This window comes from Nomascus leucogenys, chromosome 17 (genome assembly GCF_006542625.1).
Source record: "Nomascus leucogenys isolate Asia chromosome 17, Asia_NLE_v1, whole genome shotgun sequence".
Classification (NCBI taxonomy): domain Eukaryota; kingdom Metazoa; phylum Chordata; class Mammalia; order Primates; family Hylobatidae; genus Nomascus; species Nomascus leucogenys.
In genome coordinates, this window is record NC_044397.1 from 35495930 (window position 1) to 35517577 (window position 21648).

Sequence of the window (21648 nt, forward strand, 5' to 3'; positions counted from 1 at the left end):
TGGGAGAGGTGGGGCGGTGCAAAGGTGAGGCTCAGCAAAACCGATAACCAGCACTTTCATTACGTGCACCCCAGAGCCACGTCCCTGCCGCTGTCCTGGTCCTGAAGCCTGTTCTGCCCCAGCCCTCTGCCCGCTGGGCCCATGCGGCTACTGGGGCTCCTTGGCCTCCTCTGGATGCTCAAGGCCTCCCCATGGGCCACAGGTAAGGAGGAGAGGCGGGAGGGGGTTGGAGAAAAGCTCCTGATGTGATGTTCCAGGAAAGAGGAGGGGAAAGTGGCTGTGAGGCCTGGGGAGGGGGAATAAGAAGGCACCGCTTGGGGCTCTGGGTGCAGGGAGAACCGAGGCACGGCCTGATTGGAGGAGGGGGCGACGAGGAGAGGTTTCTCCCAGAGCTCCAGGTGCAGGGAAAACCGAGGTTGGGAAAGAGTGAGGGAGCTGGGTCCCTGCCACTCTCCACCAAGCACGGAGCAGGTTGCAGGGGCTGAGCCCCAATCTGTATCTGCAGCTGGAGGGTGGAGGGTGGGATTTACATCTTCCCAGAGCAGTGCCCTTCCTGTCTTGACTCCTTCTGTCACCTGCCTCACGCCCCCAGCTTGAGTGCCCCCTTCACACTGGCCTCTCCCTCCCTGACAGCCCTCTAACTTCTACCCCTGGTCTCCGTCCTCTGGTTTCAGCCTCTCTGCCTTTTGTCCCCCAGTGGCTCCTTCCCAGCTCTGCCATCACTCTCTCACCCCGGCCAGGGCCCATGTGTCTGGGCACAGCTGTTGGTACCACGGCCGGGGCAGGGAGCTCCTGAGTCCACTTCACTTCCAAGGGTGCGTCTGAGCCTGCTCGGCATGGGGTCCCAGGCTTCTCTCTTCTGCCCTGCAGGAACACCCCGCAATTCCTCTATACTTCTCTTTTCTCTGTACTTCAGTGTCTGCTTCTGATCCCCGATCCCAGGCCGCCCAGCCTACAGGCCCATGAGTCCCCTTCTCAGTCACCTCCAGGGCCACATCCTGGAGCCAAGGGCTGTAGCCTGGGGATTCTCATAATCCCTGATCCCACTTCCCTGGCACCCGCTAGGGTGAGCTAGGCTGAGACGTGACACCTCAGCTCTCAGCCACAAGATGGGCTGTGCCCGAGGTGAGGGGTAGCAGGTCGGGTACTCCCACTTCCCATCTGCTGTGGCTGCCTGTCTTCCTCGTCCCCGACACCCCCGACAGCCGGATCTCTGATCCTAACTCTGACCATCTGTGAAATGGGTTGAAATCCACGTGCTGGGGTTCATGCTTGTAAACTAATGAATCCCACGGCCAAAAGGGAATAATTGTAGAAAAATATGTCTATTTTTGTGATGAACACTCACTGCTAAGCCTTAAGGTCTCCAGAACTCATCACGCTTGATGGCTGAGGTAGCTCCTTCTAGAAGTTTCCTTTTCTATGCTGTCTCTCTGCCTCGCAGCCTAGTCCTCACTCCATGCCCTTTGAAGTCATTAGCGTGTGAGCTTAGCCTGTTTCTCTTTGGTGTTCTCTAGACAGTTTTTTTGTTTTTGTTTTTGTTTTGATGGAGTCTTGCTCTGTCACCCAGGCTGGAGTGCAGTGGCGCCATCTCAGCTCACTGCAGCCTCTGCCTCCCAGGTTCAAGCGATTCTCCTGCCTCAGCTACAGGTACACGCCACTACGCCCGGCTAATTTTTGTATTTTGTTTCAGTAGAGAAAGGGTTTCACCATGTTGGTCATACTGGTCTCGAACTCCTGACCTCAAGTGATCTCCTGCCTTGGCCTTTCAAAATGCTGGGGTTACAGGCGAGAGCCACCTCGCCTGGCCCTCTTTGTGCAGCTTTCCCTGTCTCCTGGTTTTTGTGATGCGCCCCCTGCCAGGACATGGCTGGGTTCTCTCTTTTTCTCTTTGAAAGCGGGAATCAGCCCAGACAGCAGCAGAATTCAGGCAGAAGTGGAGGTGGGAGCAGAAGGTTAATGGGGGGGGATGGGAGGACTCCAGGCAGTAGCAGGGGGAGGAGAGGAAGGGGCAGAGGGAGGAGGAGCCTGGGTGCGACCAGAGGAGGGAAGGGAGGGGAGGGAGGCTCTGCCCACCTCGGCTATATCAGGACAGGAGGACCTGCCATGACAAGGCCAAGGCTGGGTGAGGAATGAGGGCTCCCATGCCCCACTGCTCCCCTAGGAGCAAGACAGGCAGTGGGCTCCAGCACCACAAAGCGCCCAGCTCCAAGCTGCCTCTGATGCAGGACTGAGCTGCGGTATGCCCTGCCCTCTGTGATGCTGCCTGGAAAATGGGTGAGTGAGTAGCTTACATGAGTGATGTAACAAAATGACCCACGGATTTACCAGTGGATTCCTCTGCTCTGCCGCCAATGCAGGAACTTTATCCATGGCCACATCCATCTCTCAAGTGCCTTTCCCCAGGGCAGAAGCAGCCAGCGCTGCCCTCAGCAATTCTCCACATTCCAGAGACCTGGCTGGGTGGCCACTCGGTGTCCCCCAGCTCACCTCTCCTGCTCCTGGCCACAGGGAAAATGCACCTGTGACGCTCACTACCTCCCCCCATGACACACTCATCTCTGAAACATTGCTCACCTCTCCAGTCAGTTCCAACACCTCAACCACCCCAACGTCCAAGTTTGCCTTCAAGGTTGAAACCACTCCACCCACTGTGTTGGTCTATTCGGCCACCACTGAGTGCGTGTATCCAACGAGCTTTATAATCACCATCTCCCACCCCACCTCCATCTGTGTGACCATGACACAGGTGGCCTTCACCAGCTCTTACACCCCCACTCCCGTGACACAGAAGCCAGTGACCACCGTCACCAGGACTTACCCTATGATCTCTACTGAGAAAGGAATGTCAGCCGTGACATCTTCTGCCTCTACCACCACTGCAAGGGAAACTCCCATAGTGACAGTGACACCCTCGTCCTCTGTGTCAGCCACAGACACAACCTTCCACACTACAATCTCCTCTACAACTAGAACCACAGAAAGGACTCCCTTGCCCACTGGAAGCATCCATACGACCATGTCCCCAACCCCAGTATTTACTAGTCTCAAAACAGCAGTGACTTCAACTTTCCCCATCACTTCCACCATCACTTCCACAAATACAGTGACTTCTATGACAACGACCGCCTCCCAGCCCACAGCCACTAATACATTGTCATCACGCACCAGTACCATTTTATCTTCCACACCTGTCCTGAGCACAGAAACAATCACCAGTGGTATCACAAACACTACCCCTCTATCTACCTTGGTGACCACCCTCCCCACTACCATCACCAGGTCTACACCTACATCTGAGACCACCTACCCTACTTCTCCCACCAGCACTGTCACAGACTCCACTACCGAAATCACCTACTCCACAAGTATGACAGGTACATTGTCCACAGAGACTTCTCTCCCACCCACCTCTTCCTCTCTCCCAACCACAGAAACAGCCACGACTCCTATGACAAACTTGGTAACCACCACCACTGAGATTGCCTCCCACAGTACTCCCACCTTCTCTTCTTCAACCATCTACTCCACAGTCAGCACATCCACAACTGCCATCTCCTCACTTTCCCCTACCTCAGGTACCATAGTGACTTCTACAACCATGACCCCATCTTCTCTGAGTACAGACATCCCTTCGACAACACCAACAACTATCACCCAACATTCTGTGGGCTCTACCGGTTTCCTGACTATAGCAACAGACCTCACATCAACATTCACTGCTTCCAGTTCCTCAGCAATGTCCACGAGTGTCATTCCATCTTCCCCTAGCATCCAGAATACAGACACCTCATCCCTTGTCAGCATGACCTCTGCCACTACTCCCCGTGGGAGACCAACTTTTGCAAGTACACACAGCACTCCTACAAGTTCCATTCTGACGACCTTCCCAGCAACATATTCATTTCCATCTTCCATGTCTGCCAGCAGTGCCGGGACCACTCACACAGAGAGTATCTCCTCACCTCCAGCCAGCAGCAGTACACTCCACACAACAGCTGAATCCACCCTGTCACCCACTACCACCACCTCATTCACAACTTCCACAATTATGGAACCACCTTCAACCACTGTAGCAACTACAGAAACAGGTGAGACCACCTTCACCAGTTCTACAGCCACATTCCCTGAGACCACTACACTGACTCCTACAACTGACATGTCCACAGAATCTCTCACAACAGCTATGACTTCTCCTCCCATCACTTTATCAGTCACTTCCACAAATACAGTGACTTCTATGACAACTACGACCTCTCCTCCCACAACCACCAATTCTTTTACATCACTGACCAGTATGACTCTGTCTTCTACACCTGTCCCAAGCACAGAAGCAATCAGCAGTGGCACCACAAAGACAATCCCTCCATCTATCTTGGTGACCACACTCCTCACTCCAAATGCCTCATCTGTGACTACATTTGAGACCACCTATCCTAATTCTCCGACTGGTCCTGGTACAAACTCCATGACTGAAATCACCTATCCCACCACTGTGACAGAGGCATCATCCACTGCCACCTCTCTTCCACCCACCTCTCCCTTGGTCTCAACCGCAGAAACAGCCAAAACTCTTACCACAAACTTGGTAACCACCACCACCAAGGCCACCTCACATAGTACCACCAGCTTCACTTCTTCAACCATCTACTCCACAGCCAGCACATACACAACTGCCATCACCTCAGTTCCCACTACCTTCGGTACCATGGGAACTTCTACATCCATGATCCCATCTCCTCTGAGTACAGGTATCCCTACCTCACAACCAACAACCATCACTCCCTCATCCGTGGGCATCACTGGTTCATTACCTATGATGACAGACCTCACCTCAGTGTACACAGTCTCCAGCATGTCTGCAAGGCCAACAACTGTCGTTCCCTCATCTCCCACTGTCCAGAATACAGAAACCTCATCCTTTGTCAGCATGACCTCTGCCACCACTCCCAGTGGGAGGCCAACTTTTGCCAGTACACACAGCACTCTGACAAGTTCCCTCCTGACGACCTTCCCAGGGACAAATTCATTTTCGTCTTCCATGCCTGCCAGCAGTGCCCGGACCACTCACACAGATAGTATCTCCTTACCTCCAGCCATCACCAGTACACTCCACACAACAGCTGAGTCCACCCCATCACCCACTACCACAACCTCATTCACAACTTCCACAATGATGGAACCACCTTCATCCACTGTATCAACTACAGGCACAGGTCAGACCACCTTCCCCAGCTCTACAGCCACATTCCCTGAGACCACTACACTGTATCCTACAACTGACATTTCTACAGAATCTCTCACAACAGCCATGACTTCTACTCCTCCCATCAGTTCTTCAATCACTCCCACCAATACAGTGACTACTATGACAACTACGACCTCTTGGCCCACAGCCACTAATACGTTATCATCACTCACCAGTAGCATTTTATCTTCTACACCTGTCCCAAGCACAGAAATGATCACCAGTCATACCACAAACACCACCCCTCTATCCACCTTGGTGACTACACTCCTCACTACCATCACCAGGTCTACACCTACATCTGAGACCACCTACCCTACCTCTCCCACCAGCACTGTCTCAGACTCCACGACCCAAATCACCTATTCCACAAGTATAACAGGTACATTGTCCACCGCCACTTCTCTCCCACCCACCTCTTCCTTTCTCCCAACCACAGAAACAGCCACGACGAGTCCTACCACAACCTTGGTAACCACCATCCCCGATACCACCTCCCACACTACCCCCACCTTCACTTCTTCAACCATCTACTCCACAGTCAGCACATCCGCAACTGCCATCTCCTCAGCTTCCACTATCTCAGGTACCATGGTGACTTCCACAACCATGACCCCATCTTCTCTGACGACAGACATCCCTTCGACAACACCAACAACTATCACCCACCCTTCTGTGGGCTCTACTGTTTTCCTGACTACAGCAACAGACCTCACATCAACATTCACTGTTTCCAGTTCGTCAGCAATGTCCACAAGTGTCACTCCATCTTCCCCCAGCATCCAGAATACAGAAACCTCATCCCTTGTCAGCATGACCTCTGCCACTACTCCCAGTGGGAGACCAACTATCACAAGTACTGACAGCACTCCAACAAGTTCCCTCCTGACGACCTTCCCAAGTACATATTCATTTTCCTCTTCCATGTCTGCCAGCAGTGCAGGGACCACTCACACAGAGATTATTTCCTCACTTCCAGCCAGCACCAGTACAATCCACACAACAGCTGAATCCACCCCGGCACCCACTGCCACCACCTCATACACCACATCCACAATGATCGAACCACCTTCAACCACTGTAGCAACTACAGGCACAGGTCAGACCACCTTCCCCAGCTCTACAGCCACATTCCTTGAGACCACCACAGTGACTCCTACAACTGACATTTCTACAGAATCTCTCACAACAGCCATGACTTCTATTCCCCCCATCAGTTCTTCAATTACTTCCACCAATACAATGACTTCTATGACAACTATGACCTCTTGGCCCACAGTCACTAATACGTTATCATCACTCACCAGTAGCATTTTATCTTCTACACCTGTGCGAAGCACAGAGATGACCACCAGTCATACCACAAACACCAGTCCTGTATCCACCTTGGTGACCACACTCCCCATTACCATCACCAGGTCTACACCTACATCTGAGACTGCCTACCCTAGTTCTCCCACGAGCACTGTCACAGAGTCCACGACTGAAATCACCTATCCCACCACTATAACAGAGACATCATCTACTGCTACCTCTCTTCCACCCACCTCTCCCTTGGTCTCAACCCTAGAAACCGGCAAAACTCCTACCACACGCTTGGTAACCACCACCCCCAAGACCACCTCACATAGTACCACCAGCTTCACTTCTTCAATCATCTACTCCACAGCCAGCACACACACCACTGCCATCACCTCAGTTCCCACTACCTTGGGTACCATGGTGACTTTTACATCCATGATCCCATCTACTCTGAGCACAGGTATCCCTACCTCACAACCAACAACTATTACTCCCTCATCCGTGGGCATCACTGGTTCATTACCTATGATGACAGACCTCACCTCAGTGTACACAGTCTCCAGCATGTCTGCAAGGCCAACAACTGTCATTCCCTCATCTCCCACGGTCCAGCATACAGCAACCTCAATCTTTGTTAGCATGACATCTGCCACCACTCCCAGTGGAGGACCAGCTTTCACAAGTACTGAAAACACTCCAACAATGTCCCTCCTGACAAGCTTTCCAATGACACATTCATTCTCTTCTTCCATGTCCGAAAGTAGTACCTGGACCACTCACACAGAGAGTATCTCGTCACCTCCAGGCACCACCAGTATACTCCACACAACAGTTGAATCCACCCCGTCACCCACTACCCCCACCTCATTCACCACATCCACAACGATGGAACCACCTTCAACATCTGTAGCAACTACAGGCACAGGTCAGACCACCTTCCCCAGCTCTACAGCCACATTCCCTGAGACCACTACACTGACTCCTACAACTGACATTTCTACAGAATCTCTCACAACAGCCACGACTTTTACTCCTGCTATCACTTATTCAGTCACTCTCACCAATACAGTGACTTCTATGACAACTACAACTTCTTGGCCCACAGCCACTAATACGTTATCACTCACCAGTAGCATTTTATATTCTACACCTGTCTTGAGCACAAAAACAATCACCAGTCACGCCACCAAAACCACCCCTCTATCCACCTTGGTGACCACACTCCCCACTACCATCACCAGGTCTACACCTATATCTGAGACCACCTACCTTACTTCTCCCCCTGGCACAGCCACAGACTCCATGACCGACATCACCTACCCCACAAGTATGACAGGTACATTGTTCACCGAGACTTCTCTCCCACCCACCTCTTCCTCTCTCCTAACCATAGAAACAGCCATGACTCCTACCACAACCTTGGTAACCATCACCCCTAAGACCACCTCCCACAGTGTTCCCAGCTTCACTTCTTCAACCAGCTACTCCACAATCAGGACAACCACGACTGCCATCTCCTCAGCTTTGCCTACCTCAGGCACCATGATGACTTCCACAACCATGACCCCATCTTCTCTGAGTACAGACATCCCTTCGACAACACCAACAACTATCACCCACTCTTCTGTCGGCTCTACTGAATCCTCGACTACAACAACAATCCTCTCCTCAACATTTGCTGTTTCCAGTAGTTCAACAGTGTCCACAAGTGACATCCCATCTTCCCCCAACATCCAGAATACAGAAACCTCATCCCTTGTCAGCATGACCTCCGCCACCACTCCCAGTGAGAGACCAACTATCACAAGTACTGGGGGCACTCAGACAACTTCCCTCCTGACGAGCTTTCCAGTGACATATTCATTTTCCTCATCCATGTCTGCCAGCAGTGTAGGGACCACTCACACTGAGAGTATCTCCTCACCTCCAGCCATCACCAGTACACTCCACACAACAGCTGAATCCGCCCCATCACCTACAACCACCACCTCATTCACAATATTTACAACGATGGAAACACCTTCATCCACTGTAGCAACTACAGGCACAGGTCAGACTATATTCACCAGTTCAACAGCCACATCCCCTGAGACCGCCACACTGACTCCTACCCCTGACGTTTCCACAGGATCTTTCAAAACAGCAGTGAGTTCTACTCCCTTCATCACTTCTTCAATCACCTCCACATATATGGTGACTTCTATGACAACTACCGCCCCTCTGCCCACAGTCACTAATATGTTACCATTATTCACCAGTAGCGTTTCATCTTCTATGCCTGTCCCAAGTACAGAAGCGATTGCCAGTGGTACCACAAACACCACCCCTCTATCTACCTTGGTGATCACATTCTCCAGTCCCGATACCAGTTCTACACCTACATCTGAGACCACCTACCCTACTTCTCTTACTAGTGCTCTCACAGATTCCACGACCAGAACCACCTATTCCACCAGTATGACAGGTACATTGTCCACTGTGACCTCTCTCCGACCCACCTCTTCCTCTCTCCCAACCACAGTTACAGCCACAGTTCCTACCACAAACTTGGTAACCAAGACCACCAAGACCACCTCACACAGTACTCCTAGCTTCACTTCTTCAATCGCAACCACCGAGACCCCCTCACACAGTACTCCCCGATTCACTTCTTCAATCACCAATACCAAGACCACCTCACACAGTACTCCAAGCTTCACTTCTTCAATCACCACCACCGAGACCACCTCACACAGTACTCCCAGCTTCACTTCTTCAGTCACCACCACCGAGACCACCTCACACAGTACTCCCAGCTTCACTTCTTCAATCACCACCACCGAGACCACCTCACACAGTACTCCTAGCTTCACTTCTTCAAACACCACCAACGAGACCCCCTCACAGAGTACTCCCAGCTTCACTTCGTCAATCACCACAACAGAGACCACCTCATACAGTACACCCAGCTACACTTCTTTGCTCACCACCACCGAGACTACCTCACAGAGTACTCCCAGCTTCACTTTGTCAATCACCACAACAGAGACCACCTCATACAGTACACCCAGCTACACTTCTTTGCTCACCACCAGCGAGACTACCTCACACAGTACTCCCAGCTTCACTTCATCGATCACCACTACCGAGACCACCTCACACAGTACTCCTAGCTTCACTTCTTCGATCACCAACATCGAGGCCACCTCACACAGTACTCCTAGCTTCACTTCTTCGATCACCAACACCGAGGCCACCTCATACAGTTCTCCCAGCTTCACTTCTTTGATCACCACCGAGACCACATCCCACAATACTCCCAGCCTCACTTCTTCAATCAACACCACTGAGACTACCTCACACAGTACTCCCAGCTTCACTTCTTCGATCACCACCACTGAGACCACATCCCACAATACTCCCAGCTTGACTTCTTCAATCACCACCACCGAGACCACCTCATACAGTACTCCTAGCTTCACTTCTTCGATCACCAACACCGAGGCCACCTCACACAGTACTCCCAGCTACACTTCTTTGATCCCCACAACCGAGACCACCTCACACAGTACTCCTAGCTTCACTTCTTCGATCACCAACACCGAGGCCACCTCACACAGTACTCCCAGCTACACTTCTTTGATCCCCACAACCGAGACCACCTCACACAGTACTCCTAGCTTCACTTCTTCGATCACCAACACCGAGGCCACCTCATACAGTTCTCCCAGCTTCACTTCTTTGATCACCACCGAGACCACATCCCACAATACTCCCAGCTTCACTTCTTCAATCACCACCACTGAGACCACCTCACACAGTACTCCCAGCTTCACTTCTTTGATCACCAGAAACAAGACCACCTCACACAGTACTCCCAGCTTCACTTCTTCGATCACCACCACTGAGACCACATCCCACAATACTCCCAGCTTGACTTCTTCAATCACCACCACCGAGACCACCTCATACAGTACTCCCAGCTACACTTCTTTGATCCCCACAACCGAGACCACCTCACACAGTACTCCTAGCTTCACTTCTTCGATCACCAACACCGAGGCCACCTCACACAGTACTCCCAGCTACACTTCTTTGATCCCCACAACCGAGACCACCTCACACAGTACTCCTAGCTTCACTTCTTCGATCACCAACACCGAGGCCACCTCATACAGTTCTCCCAGCTTCACTTCTTTGATCACCACCGAGACCACATCCCACAATACTCCCAGCTTCACTTCTTCAATCACCACCACTGAGACCACCTCACACAGTACTCCCAGCTTCACTTCTTTGATCACCAGAAACAAGACCACCTCACACAGTACTCCCAGCTTCACTTCTTCGATCACCACCACTGAGACCACATCCCACAATACTCCCAGCTTGACTTCTTCAATCACCACCACCGAGACCACCTTATACAGTACTCCCAGCTTCACTTCTTCAATCACCACCACTGAAACCACCTCACACAGTACTCCCAGCTACACTTCTTGATCCCCACACCGAGACCACCTCACACAGTACTCCCAGCTTCACTTCTTCGATCACCACCACCGAGACCACATCCTACAGCACTCCCAGCTTCACTTCTTTGATCACCCCCACTGAGACCACCTCATACAGCAGTCCCAGCTTCACTTCTTCAATCACCACCAGTGAGACCCCTTACACAGTACTCCCAGCTCCACTTCTTTAATCACCACCACCGAGACCACCTCACACAGTACTCCCAGCTTCACTTCTTTGATCCCCACAACGGAGACCACCCCACACAGTACTCCCAGCTTCACTTCCTTGATCACCACCACCAAGACCACCTCACACAGTACTCCCAGCTTCACCTCTTCGATCACCACCACCGAGACCCCCTCACACAGTACTCCTGGCCTCACTTCATGGGTCACCACCACCGAGACCACCTCACACATTACTCCTGGCCTCACTTCTTCAATCACCACCACTGAGACTACCTCACACAGTACTCCTGACTTCACTTCTTCAATCACCACCACTGAGACCACCTCACACAGTACTCCCAGCTTCACATCTTCAACCATCTACTCCACAGTCAGTGCATCCACAACTGCCATCACCTCACCTTTTACTACCTCAGAGACTGGGGTGACTTCCACGCCTGTAACCCCATCTTCTCTGAGTACAGACATCCCAACCACAACCCTACGAATTCTCACCCCTTCATCTGTGGGCACCAGCACTTCATTCACTACAACCACAGACCTTCCCTCTATACCCGCTGATATCAGTAGCTTACCAACCCCAACACACATCATTTCATCTTCTCCCTCCGTCCAAAGTACAGAAACCTCATCCCTTGTGGGCACAACCTCTCCCACCGTGTCCACTGTAAGAGCGACCCTCAGAAGTACTGAGAACACCCCAATCAGTTCCTTTAGCACAAGTATTGTTGTTACACCTGAAACCCCAACACAGACCCCTCCTGTACTGATGTCGGCCACTGGGACCCAAACATCCCCTGTACCTACTACTGTCACCTTTGGAAGTATGGATTCCTCCACGCCCACTCTTCATACTCTTACTCCATCAACAGCCTTGAGCACGATCATGTCAACATCACAGTATCCTGTTCCTAGCACACATTCCTCCACCCTTCAAACAACTCCTTCTACTCCCTCATTGCAAACTTCACTCACATCTACAAGTGAGTTCACTACAGAATCCTTCACTAGGGGAAGTACATCTACAAATGCAATCTTGACTTCTTTTAGTACCATCATCTGGTCCTCAACACCCACTATCATCATGTCCTCTTCTCCGTCTTCTGCCAGCATAACTCCAGTGTTCTCTACTACCACTCATTCTGTTCCTTCTTCACCATACATTTTCAGTACAGAAAATGTGGGCTCCTCTTCCATCACAGCCTTTCCTACTCTCTCTTCCTCTGCAACTACCAGCACTTCTCCTACCAGCTCCTCTCTGACCACAGCTCTCACCGAAATAACCCCCTTTTCTTATATTTCCCTTCCCTCCACCACACCCTGTCCAGGAACTGTAACAATTACCATAGTCCCTGCCTCTCCCACTGATCCGTGTGTTGAAATGGATCCCAGCACTGAAGCTCCTTCTCCTCCCACCACCCCATTAACAGTGTTTCCCTTTACTACCGAAATGGTCACCTGTCCTAGCTCGATCAGTATTCAAACTACCCTTACTACATATATGGACATTTCTTCCATGACGCCAGAAAGTGAGCCCAGCATCACACCCAATGCTTCCAGTTCCACTGGCACTGGGACTGTACCCACAAACACAGTTTTCACAAGTCCTCAAATGCCCACCAGTGAGACCTGGCTGAGCACCAGCTCTGTGATTCCTCCACCTCTTCCTGGCGTCTCTACTGTCCCGCTCACCACGAAACCAAGCAGTAGCCTCCCGACCATCCTGAGGACTTCAAGCAAGTCAACACACCCCTCCCCACCAACCACCAGGACTTCAGAGACACCAGTGGCCACTACCCAGACTCCTACCACCCTTACATCGCGCAGGACAACTCCCATCACTTCTCAGATGACCACACAGTCCACGTTGACCACCACTGCAGGTTGGACTTTCTTCCTCTCTGTTCCTCTCCTTCCTCCCCTGCAAAATTCCTGTGTCACTGAGGTCAGGCTCTATCCTGAGCTTCCCTTTCTTCCTGTGTTTTCCAGGCACCTGTGACAATGGTGGCACCTGGGAACAGGGCCAGTGTGCTTGCCTTCCGGGGTTCTCTGGGGACCGCTGTCAGCTCCAGACCAGATGCCAGAATGGGGGTCAGTGGGATGGCCTCAAGTGCCAGTGCCCCAGCACCTTCTATGGTTCCCATTGTGAGTTTGCTGTGGAACAGGTGGATTTAGGTGAGTCGCCAGAGCTATGCCTTCCGTACTTCCTCCCAGAGGGTGTCACTGACTCTCCCCAGATTTATCCCTCTGTGGGGCCTGGAGGCACCCATGCCGTTTGCCCAGTCCTTCCCTCCCTGCCATCTCTCCTATGCCCTCTGCTGCCCTGTGTCATGCTCCTCTCTGTCCTCAACCCTTAGGAGGTGGCTGGGACCACCCTCCCTCCTGGGGCCATCTCCTGACTTGGGCTGCTTGGAGCTGTATCAGTTTCCAACTGCTGCCGGACCAACAAAGACAAACCTGGCTGCTGGAACCACACGACATTACCATGTTAGAATTCTGTAGATTAGAATTCTGATGTGGGTGTCACTGGGCTGAAATCAAGGCGTCACCAGGGCTGTGTTGTCTTTCAGAGGCTCCAGGGAAGAATCCATTTTTTTTTTTGCCCTGTGCAGCTTCTGGAGCCTCCCACATTGCGTGTGCCAGGGCCCCTGGCTCCATCTTCCAAGCCAGCAAGGCTGCATCTCTCTGTGTCTTTCTCCCATAGCCTCATCTCCCTCTGATGAACTCTGGCCTCCTCCATTGCTTCTCCCACCGTTAAGGACCCTTGTGATGACTTTGCCTTCTCCCCAAATAGTCTATGTTAATTTTCTTGACATCAGCTGATTAGGCCGGGCGGGGTGCCTCACACCTGTAATCCCAGCACTTTGGGAGCCTGAGGCGGGTGGATCACCTGAGGTCAGGAGTTTGAGACTAGCCTGGTCAACATGGTAAAACTGTCTCTACTATTAGTTGGGCATGGTGGCAGATGCCTGTAATCCTCACTACTCAGGAGGCTGAGGCAGGAAAATCGCTTGAATCCAGGAGGCGGATATTGCAGTAAGCCGAGATTTAGCCACTGCACACTAGCATAGATGACAGAGGGAGAGCGAGACTCTGTCTCAAAAGAAAAAAAAAATCAGCTGATTATCTTATAATCCCTGCACTTTGGAAGGCCGAGGAGGGAGTATCGTTTGAGGCGAGGAGTTCAGGACCAGCCTGGGCAACGCAGCGAGACTCTCATCTCTACGAAAAATTTAAAAAACTTACCTGGGCATGGTGGCCTATGCCTGTGGTCCCAGTTATTTGGGAGGCTGAGGTGGGAGGATCACTTGAGCCTGGGAGGTCAAGGCTGCAGTGAGCTATGATCCCCCTATTGCACTCCAGCCTGGATGACAGAATGAGACCCTAACTCAACAATAAAAAAAAGTTAGGCTGATTAGCAATCTAATTCATCCTGCACCCTTGATCCTCCCTTGCCACGTAGTATAGCCTAGTCACAGTTCTGGGGATTAGGACATGGACATCCACCCACTATGGGGGCAGCCTGGAGGGATCACACGCTGACTGCTGTCTTCCTGCCTGCTTTCAGTCATTTCCACACAATTCCTTCCTTCCTTCCTTCCTTCCTTCCTTCCTTCCTTCCTTCCTTCCTTCCTTCCTTCCTCTCTTTCTTTTATTTTTTTCTTTTGTTTTCTCTCTTTCTTTTCTTTCTTTCTTTTTTTGTTTCTTTTCTTTCCTTTCTTTTCTTCTTTCCTTCATCTTCACACAATGCTTTCTCCCTTTCTCTTTCTTTCTCTCTCTCTCTCTTTCTTTTTCATTTTCTTGAGACAGAGTCTCGCTCTGTGGCCCAGGCTGGAGTGCAGTGATGTGATCTCAGCTCACTACAACCTCCGCTTCCTGAGTTCAAGCGATGCTCCTGCCTCAGCCTCCCGAGGCACAATGCTTCCTGGATTTCCTACATCTGTTCCTGCCTCTGGGCATCGGTCCTCAGGGATCTTGGAGGGGAGCAGCAGGAGGAGCCTGTGGGTTGGGGTGGTGGTGGTGGTGTTGGTGGCTTCAGACAAAAGCAGACAGAGAAGTGACTGGGGACATGCATGCTCTGTGCAGATGTAGTGGAGACCGAGGTGGGCATGGAAGTGTCTGTGGATCAGCAGTTCTCGCCGGACCTCAATGACAACACTTCTCAGGCCTACAGGGATTTCAACAAGACCTTCTGGAATCAGGTAAAGGGCAAAGAGAGGGGATTTTTTTTTTTTTTGAGACGGAGTCTCGCACTGTCATCCTGGCTGGAGTGCAATGGTGCGATCTTGGGTCACTGCAACCTCTGCCTCCTGGATTCACATGATTCTCTTGCCTCAGCCTCCCAAGTAGCTGGGATTACAGGTGCACACCACGACCCTCAGCTAATGTTTTGTATTTTTAGTAGAGACAGGGTTTCACTCTGTTGGCCAGACTGGTCTCGAACTCCTGACTTCGTGATCCGCCTGCCTCGTCCTCTCATAGTGTTGGGATTACAGGCGTGAGCCATGGCACTGGCCGGGAAGGGGAATTGAAGGGTCTCCCCTGGAGCTGGGGTTGGGCGTCTGGGTGCCCTCAGGTCTGCAGGTTCGGACGTGAGCCCAGGGTTCCTTGGTGTTTCAGATGCAGAAGATTTTTGCAGACACGCGGGGCTTCACCTTCAAGGGTGTGGAGATCCTGTCCCTGAGGTAGGAGACCCATCTGGGGGTGCGGAGGCGGTGTTGGGTGGGGGAAATGTGTGCACACAAAAAACCCATTCCTTTCTTTTGTAATCATCAGATTTTATAAAGAGACGGGTGGAGGGGGTACATAAGGAATCACTCCCTGGGTATTTTTTCGGATCGTTTTCTGGGGCCATTTATCTGGAGGAGGGGTGGCACCTCTCTTCTTCAGCACACTGGAAGGAGAGAAGTTGCAGGGACATGTGAGAGGGTGGTGCCTGGATTGGTGACTTCGTCCCCCTCTGGCTGGCCCCTGCTCTACTGAGTGGGTCAGCATTAGAGAGAGAGAGAGAGAAAGAGAGAGAGGGACAGAGAGTGCATCCAGGGGCGCCTGGTGGATGATGGCTTGATGCAACACAAAGAGAATGTCAGGCCAGATGTGGTGGCTCACACTTGCAATCCTAGCACTTTCTGAAGGCTAGGTGGGTGGATCACCTGAAACCAGTTCAAGACCAGCCTGGGAAACATAGTGAGAACCCATCTCTACAACAATAAAAATAGTAATAATAATAATAATAATAAAATGATTAGCTAGGCGTGGTAGTGCACACCTGTAGTCCCAGATACTTGGGAGGCTGAGGAGAAAGGATCACTTTAGCCCAGGAGTTGGAGGCTGCAGTGAGCTATAATTATACCACTGCACTCCAGCCTGGGTGACAGAGCAAGACTTTGTCTCTATAAAACACACAGAGAGACGAAGTCAATCATGTCAGTCATTCCTTGCCCTGCCTTCCCAGGCGGACCAAGTCAGGAATGCTGGCAGCCCCTTCTGAAAAGGATGCACGTGGCATCCCAACTCATGACCTCTGCTCCCTTCCCCCTTCTGGTGCACTTTGGGTTGCTTCTGGAGGTGCCCCTCCAAGTACCCATGTATCCCTGGCTGGGGCACTCACTAAGGCCGTGGACCCCTCAGGAATGGCAGCATCGTGGTGGACTACCTGGTCCTGCTGGAGCTGCCCTTCAGCCGCCAGCTGGAGAGCGAGTATGAGCAGGTGAAGACTGCGCTGAAGGAGGCGCTGCAGAACGCCAGCCAGGATGCGAACAGCTGCCAGGACTCCCAGAGTGAGCCAGGGCTGGAGGAGCGACCAGGGCCTGAACTGCCACCTCAGCTCACTCCAGCTTGGCCAGGGGGCCTCTGGGCTCGGGTGACAGCCCTGTGGTACCTCTGGCAGGTTGGGAGAAGGGGAATGAGTCCACACACAACGGTGTCAAGGGTGGGGCTAGGGAGGGTCTCCCCAGGACCTCGGTACTGGGGAAGAGACCCCCTGATTGTCATGCTCAGCATTTCCCGGATGGCTGAAGACCTCAGATTATTCAGGGGAGATGAGGCAGGGAACAGGAGTCTTCCCTTGTGACTCCTCCACACTCCCCCAGATGGAGAGAGCCCTCACTGCCCTCCCTATGCCTATCCTGCTTCCTGGCCCTAACCCCTTGACCTTAACCCCTTGATTTGCCCCACCCTTTCCATCTGTGCCTGTGGTCCCGCAGCCCTGTGTTTTAAGCCTGACTCCATCAAGGTGAACAACAACAGCAAGACCGAGCTGACCCCGGAAGGTGAGGGTGGGGTAAAGGGTTGAGTGGTCTCCCGTGGCTATGACCTCTGCCACCAGGGCCATTTGCCCATTGAAGCCAGGGGGCAGGGAGAGACCTTTGGGGGAGGCAAGTGATGCGGCCCAGGGCGGCCCTTCCTGGCGCTGGTTAGTGGCTTCCACCTGAGGACAGCAGCGCCGACTAGGAGAGTGTGAGGGTGCTGGGGCTGGACTCCCATCATCGAATCCCAGGGACTACCCCACAGCACCCCACCTCGGAAACGGAATCCTCCTCGCTCATATTCAGAGGCACCATTATCAGACCCCTGAATAGAATGGATGAGGTCCTTGTCTCTGTGCAACCCCCTCCCCACCCCCAGCCATCTGCCGCCGCGCCGCTCCCACGGGCTATGAGGAGTTCTACTTCCCCTTGGTGGAGGCCACCCGGCTCCGCTGTGTCACCAAATGCACGTCGGGCGTGGACAACGCCATCGACTGTCACCAGGGCCAGTGCGTTCTGGAGAGGAGCGGTCCCGCGTGTCGGTAAGGCCTCGCTCACCAACAGCATCAGCCGTGCCCCGCCCACTCATTCTAGGAGGAAGCCCCGCCCCATGCACCGCCCCGGCTCCGCCCCCAGGCCCTACGGTGGAGCCTTGTCCCCAGAATCCCGCTCCAAGCCCATCCCCCATGCCCTACAGTGGAGCCCTGCCCTGGAGCTCTGCTCCCTTGAAGGGGTTGAGTCCTGTCCTCTCGTTCTGGGAGAGAACCCCGCCCACTCATTCTAGGGTGGGGCCCCGCCTCCTCCTTCTAGGGTTGAATCCCGCCCCCTGCTTCTAGGGTGGAGCCCTGCCCACTTGATCTAGGGTGAAATCCCGCCCCTTTACCTAGGGTAGAGCCCCGCCCCCTTGTTCTAGGGCAGAACCTCACCCCCTTGTTCTAGGGTGGAGCCTTGCCCTCTCCTTCTAGGGTGGGGCCCGGCCCACTTGATCTAGGGTAGAATCCCGCCCCGTTACCTAGGGTAGAGCCCCGCCCCCTCGTTCTAGGGTGGATTCCAGCCCGGTGTCTAGGGTGGAACCCCCCCACTTGCCCTAGGGTGGAACCTCCCGCTGCCCTAGGCTGGAGCCCCGCCCCCTCAGCCGCCCCCGCGGGGCCCAGGTGCACGCGTGGACCCCGAGCCCGGAGGTGAAGAGGGTCTGACCCTGCGATCTCCCGCAGCTGCTACTCCACCGACACGCACTGGTTCTCTGGCCCGCGCTGCGAGGTGGCCGTCCACTGGAGGGCGCTGGTCGGGGGCCTGACGGCGGGCGCCGCGCTGCTGCTGCTGCTGCTGCTGCTGGCGCTGGGCGTCCGGGCGGTGCGCTCCGGATGGTGGGGCAGCCTGCGCCGAGGCCGGTGAGCGCGCGGGGGGCAGGGCCGGGGGGCGAGGGCAGCCAAGGGGTCCCGGGGGGCCGGCTGTGTCTGACCGCGCGGAGGCCCCACCTAGGTCCTGGGACCAGGACAGGAAATGGTTCGAGACCTGGGATGAGGAAGTCGTGGGCACTTTTTCAAACTGGAGTTTCGAGGACGAAGGAACAGGTGAGTCCTGCCTCCTGAGGAAGCAGGAGGGGGCTTTCCTGGTCACCACTGCGAGGACAGACGCCCTCCCTGCCTTCCTCGCATTTACTCCGTTCCCCTCTCCCTTCCGTCCCCTCCCTCTCCCGTTCTCTTTCTCCCTTCCTCTCTCTCCAGACAAGCATAAAAATTTCCATGTGGCCTTGGAGAACGTGGACACCACTGTGAAGGTGAGGGGCTAAAGAGGGGGACCCCAAGGAACTCTCCCAGCCTCCATTCCAGATTCCCTCCCCGACCCCCACCAGGGCAGGGAGGGGGCTGGGCTCGGATCAGCAGTGACCTCCCTGTCAGCCCAAACCAGTGGCTCCGCGTTCCCGTCCCTCTCTGTGACTCTGTGACAGGTGCACATCAAGAGACCCGAGATGACCTCATCCTCAGTGTGAGCCCTGCGGGGTCCCTTCACCACCCGCTCCGCCCTGCTCCGGACACAAGGGTCTGCATTGCGTCCATTTCAAGAGGTGGCCCCAGGACGCGGACAGCCCAGGCTCCTGCTGTTCTTGGGCAAGATGAGACTGTTCCCCCAAATCTCATCCTTCTCTTTCCAACTTGGCTGAAACCCACCTGGAGATGCAGTTCATGTCCAGGCTCTTCCACTGTGGAACCTTGGGCAAGTCAGTAACGAGCCTGTTTCCTCACCTGCAAAACGGGTACAACATTCCTGTATGATATCTCACGCCGTTGTTGTGAAAGCCACATAGACTTGGTCAATTCTCGGTCCTACTCTGCCCTCCCGTCTCAGCCCTCATGCTGCCATTGCCTCTCTGGGATCCTCCAATCCTCCTGTCCTTCACCTGGTCTCTGGCCCTGGTTCCTATTTTCTCTCAATTCCCTACTGCCTGTTTCTTACCTTGAACCTGGAGGCAGCCTGCAGCCCCATCCCATCTCCTGCCCTCTCCTGATCTAACTGCCTGCTGCGTCTCTTGCGCTCATTCCTTAGATGTCCTCCCCTTCTGACCCCATTCCTTCATCCATCCTGCCCCCCAGTCCCCCAGCCCTAAATCCTCCCTCCTCTCCTCACATCCCGGTCCCTAGCAAGGTATAGATAGCCTCTGTGTCTTAGGATACCCCAGCTGCTGTTCCCCCCATCACCCTGTTGCCCAATTCACTGTTTCTCTTGCTCTCATTCCTTGTATCCTCTCCCCTTCTGAGCCTGTCCATTCATCAGTTCTGCCCCCGACTCCCCCTGACCTAAATACCCCAGCTGCTGTTTCCCCCATCACCCTGCTGCCCAATTCTTTATTCTCCACCCCTTTCTCTCACCCCTGGAGCCCCGTGGGTGGGGGCAGGCCATGAGTTCCCCAGTCCCCAAGGAAAGGCAGCCCCCTCAGTCTCCCTCCTCCTCATTCCCTTCGATCCTCCTCCCTTCTCGCCTCGCCACTGCCTTTTAAACCCATCCCCTCCGTTTCCCCTCCTCCCCACTCTCTGCCTGGTGTCACCTGGATTCCTGCGGTAACTCTGAGCCCTTGAAATCCTCAGTCTCCTGGGCTGGGAAGATTGGCTTTGGGGACAGGAAGTCGGCACATCTCCAGGTCTCCATGTGAACACAGTATAGAGTTTATTGTAAAAAGCAGCAGCTCTCTGTCTGTCTCCTTTTTACCCCCCAAGTGGTCTCCGTTTGATTGGAGAACGGGGATTTCCAGAGGCGGCGCTGTAGGAGGATCGTGGGAGCACTCGTGTCTCCCAGGGAGGAAGGAGAGGGTCTGTGGGCAGCCCTTGGGGGCCATGATGTTCCTCATAGAAAACACAGAGGTTGGGGGGACCCATTTTGTTGGAGAGTGACTCTGGGCAGGGGCCCCTTGGGCTTTGTCATCTGTGCTCTCCCCACCCCCACCACTGCCCTGACCTTGACACTGGGGGCTTAGGGAGCAGTTAGACCCCTGGTGCTGGTTCAGGGAGTTGGGTGGCCCAGGGGCTAGGGCTGCCTGGTCCAGCCACCTTTTGCAAGGATGGGTAAAGCTGGGCATCCCCAAAGATCTTGATCCCCCACAAGGCCCCCAAACCCTGATAGCAAACTCACACAGCAGAGCCTGTCTACGCTGGCGCGGGGCCCTTCTGTTCCTGCTGTTGTGGGCAGTCAGGCCTGCCTGAGGAGTCGAGGGTGATCAGAAATAACGTGTCCCCTTGGGTCTTTTGGTGTGGGCTTGGGAGGGGCCCCTTTGATGCTTGCCCTGGGCAGGGATGGGCCATGGCCTTTCGTCACCTCTGTGTCTGGCCAGGGGTGGGGACCAGGACCATAAAGTCTCAGGTGTGAGTGGGCACCCCGCCCAGGAGAAGGGCTGGAAACTGGGGACCCCAGGGAAAGCCCTGGACATTTGGCAAGGACCATGTTGAGGTGGGGGATGGGGAGGGATGGCTGGAAGAGAGAGGGGCTTCTCAGGGGTGGGAGTGGAGGGTCCTTGACTTGGTCTGGCCTGTTGCCAGCTGCCCCTTCCACGTTTCTGAACTTCTCCCTCCATGATCACCCGCTCCCCGGTGCTTATTGGCCCCCACCTCTTGTCACCAGTGGTGTGCTCACACCTCTAGCTTCCGTCCCTCCCTCCTGTGCTGCCCGACCC

General features: G+C 53.9%; 1 protein-coding gene across 2 annotated transcripts; it reads left to right on the forward strand.

Moving 5' to 3' along the window:
- On the forward strand, nucleotides 1-20663 carry LOC105737675 (mucin-3A-like). 2 transcript variants are annotated; one of them, XM_030796562.1, is made up of 13 exons: nucleotides 1-202; nucleotides 2361-10591; nucleotides 11300-13118; nucleotides 13225-13410; nucleotides 15322-15437; nucleotides 15856-15920; nucleotides 16867-17015; nucleotides 17442-17507; nucleotides 17863-18025; nucleotides 18698-18874; nucleotides 18966-19057; nucleotides 19211-19263; nucleotides 19435-20663. In XM_030796562.1, the coding sequence occupies exons 1-13, from the start codon at nucleotides 142-144 to the stop codon at nucleotides 19474-19476; spliced, it is 11220 nt and encodes a 3739-aa protein (XP_030652422.1). In that variant the 5' UTR covers nucleotides 1-141; the 3' UTR covers nucleotides 19477-20663. The 2 variants fall into 2 exon arrangements, with proteins under 2 accessions (XP_030652422.1, XP_030652421.1); XM_030796561.1 differs by having other exon boundaries at nucleotides 11351-13118.
- The last annotated feature ends 985 nt before the right edge of the window (nucleotides 20664-21648 follow it).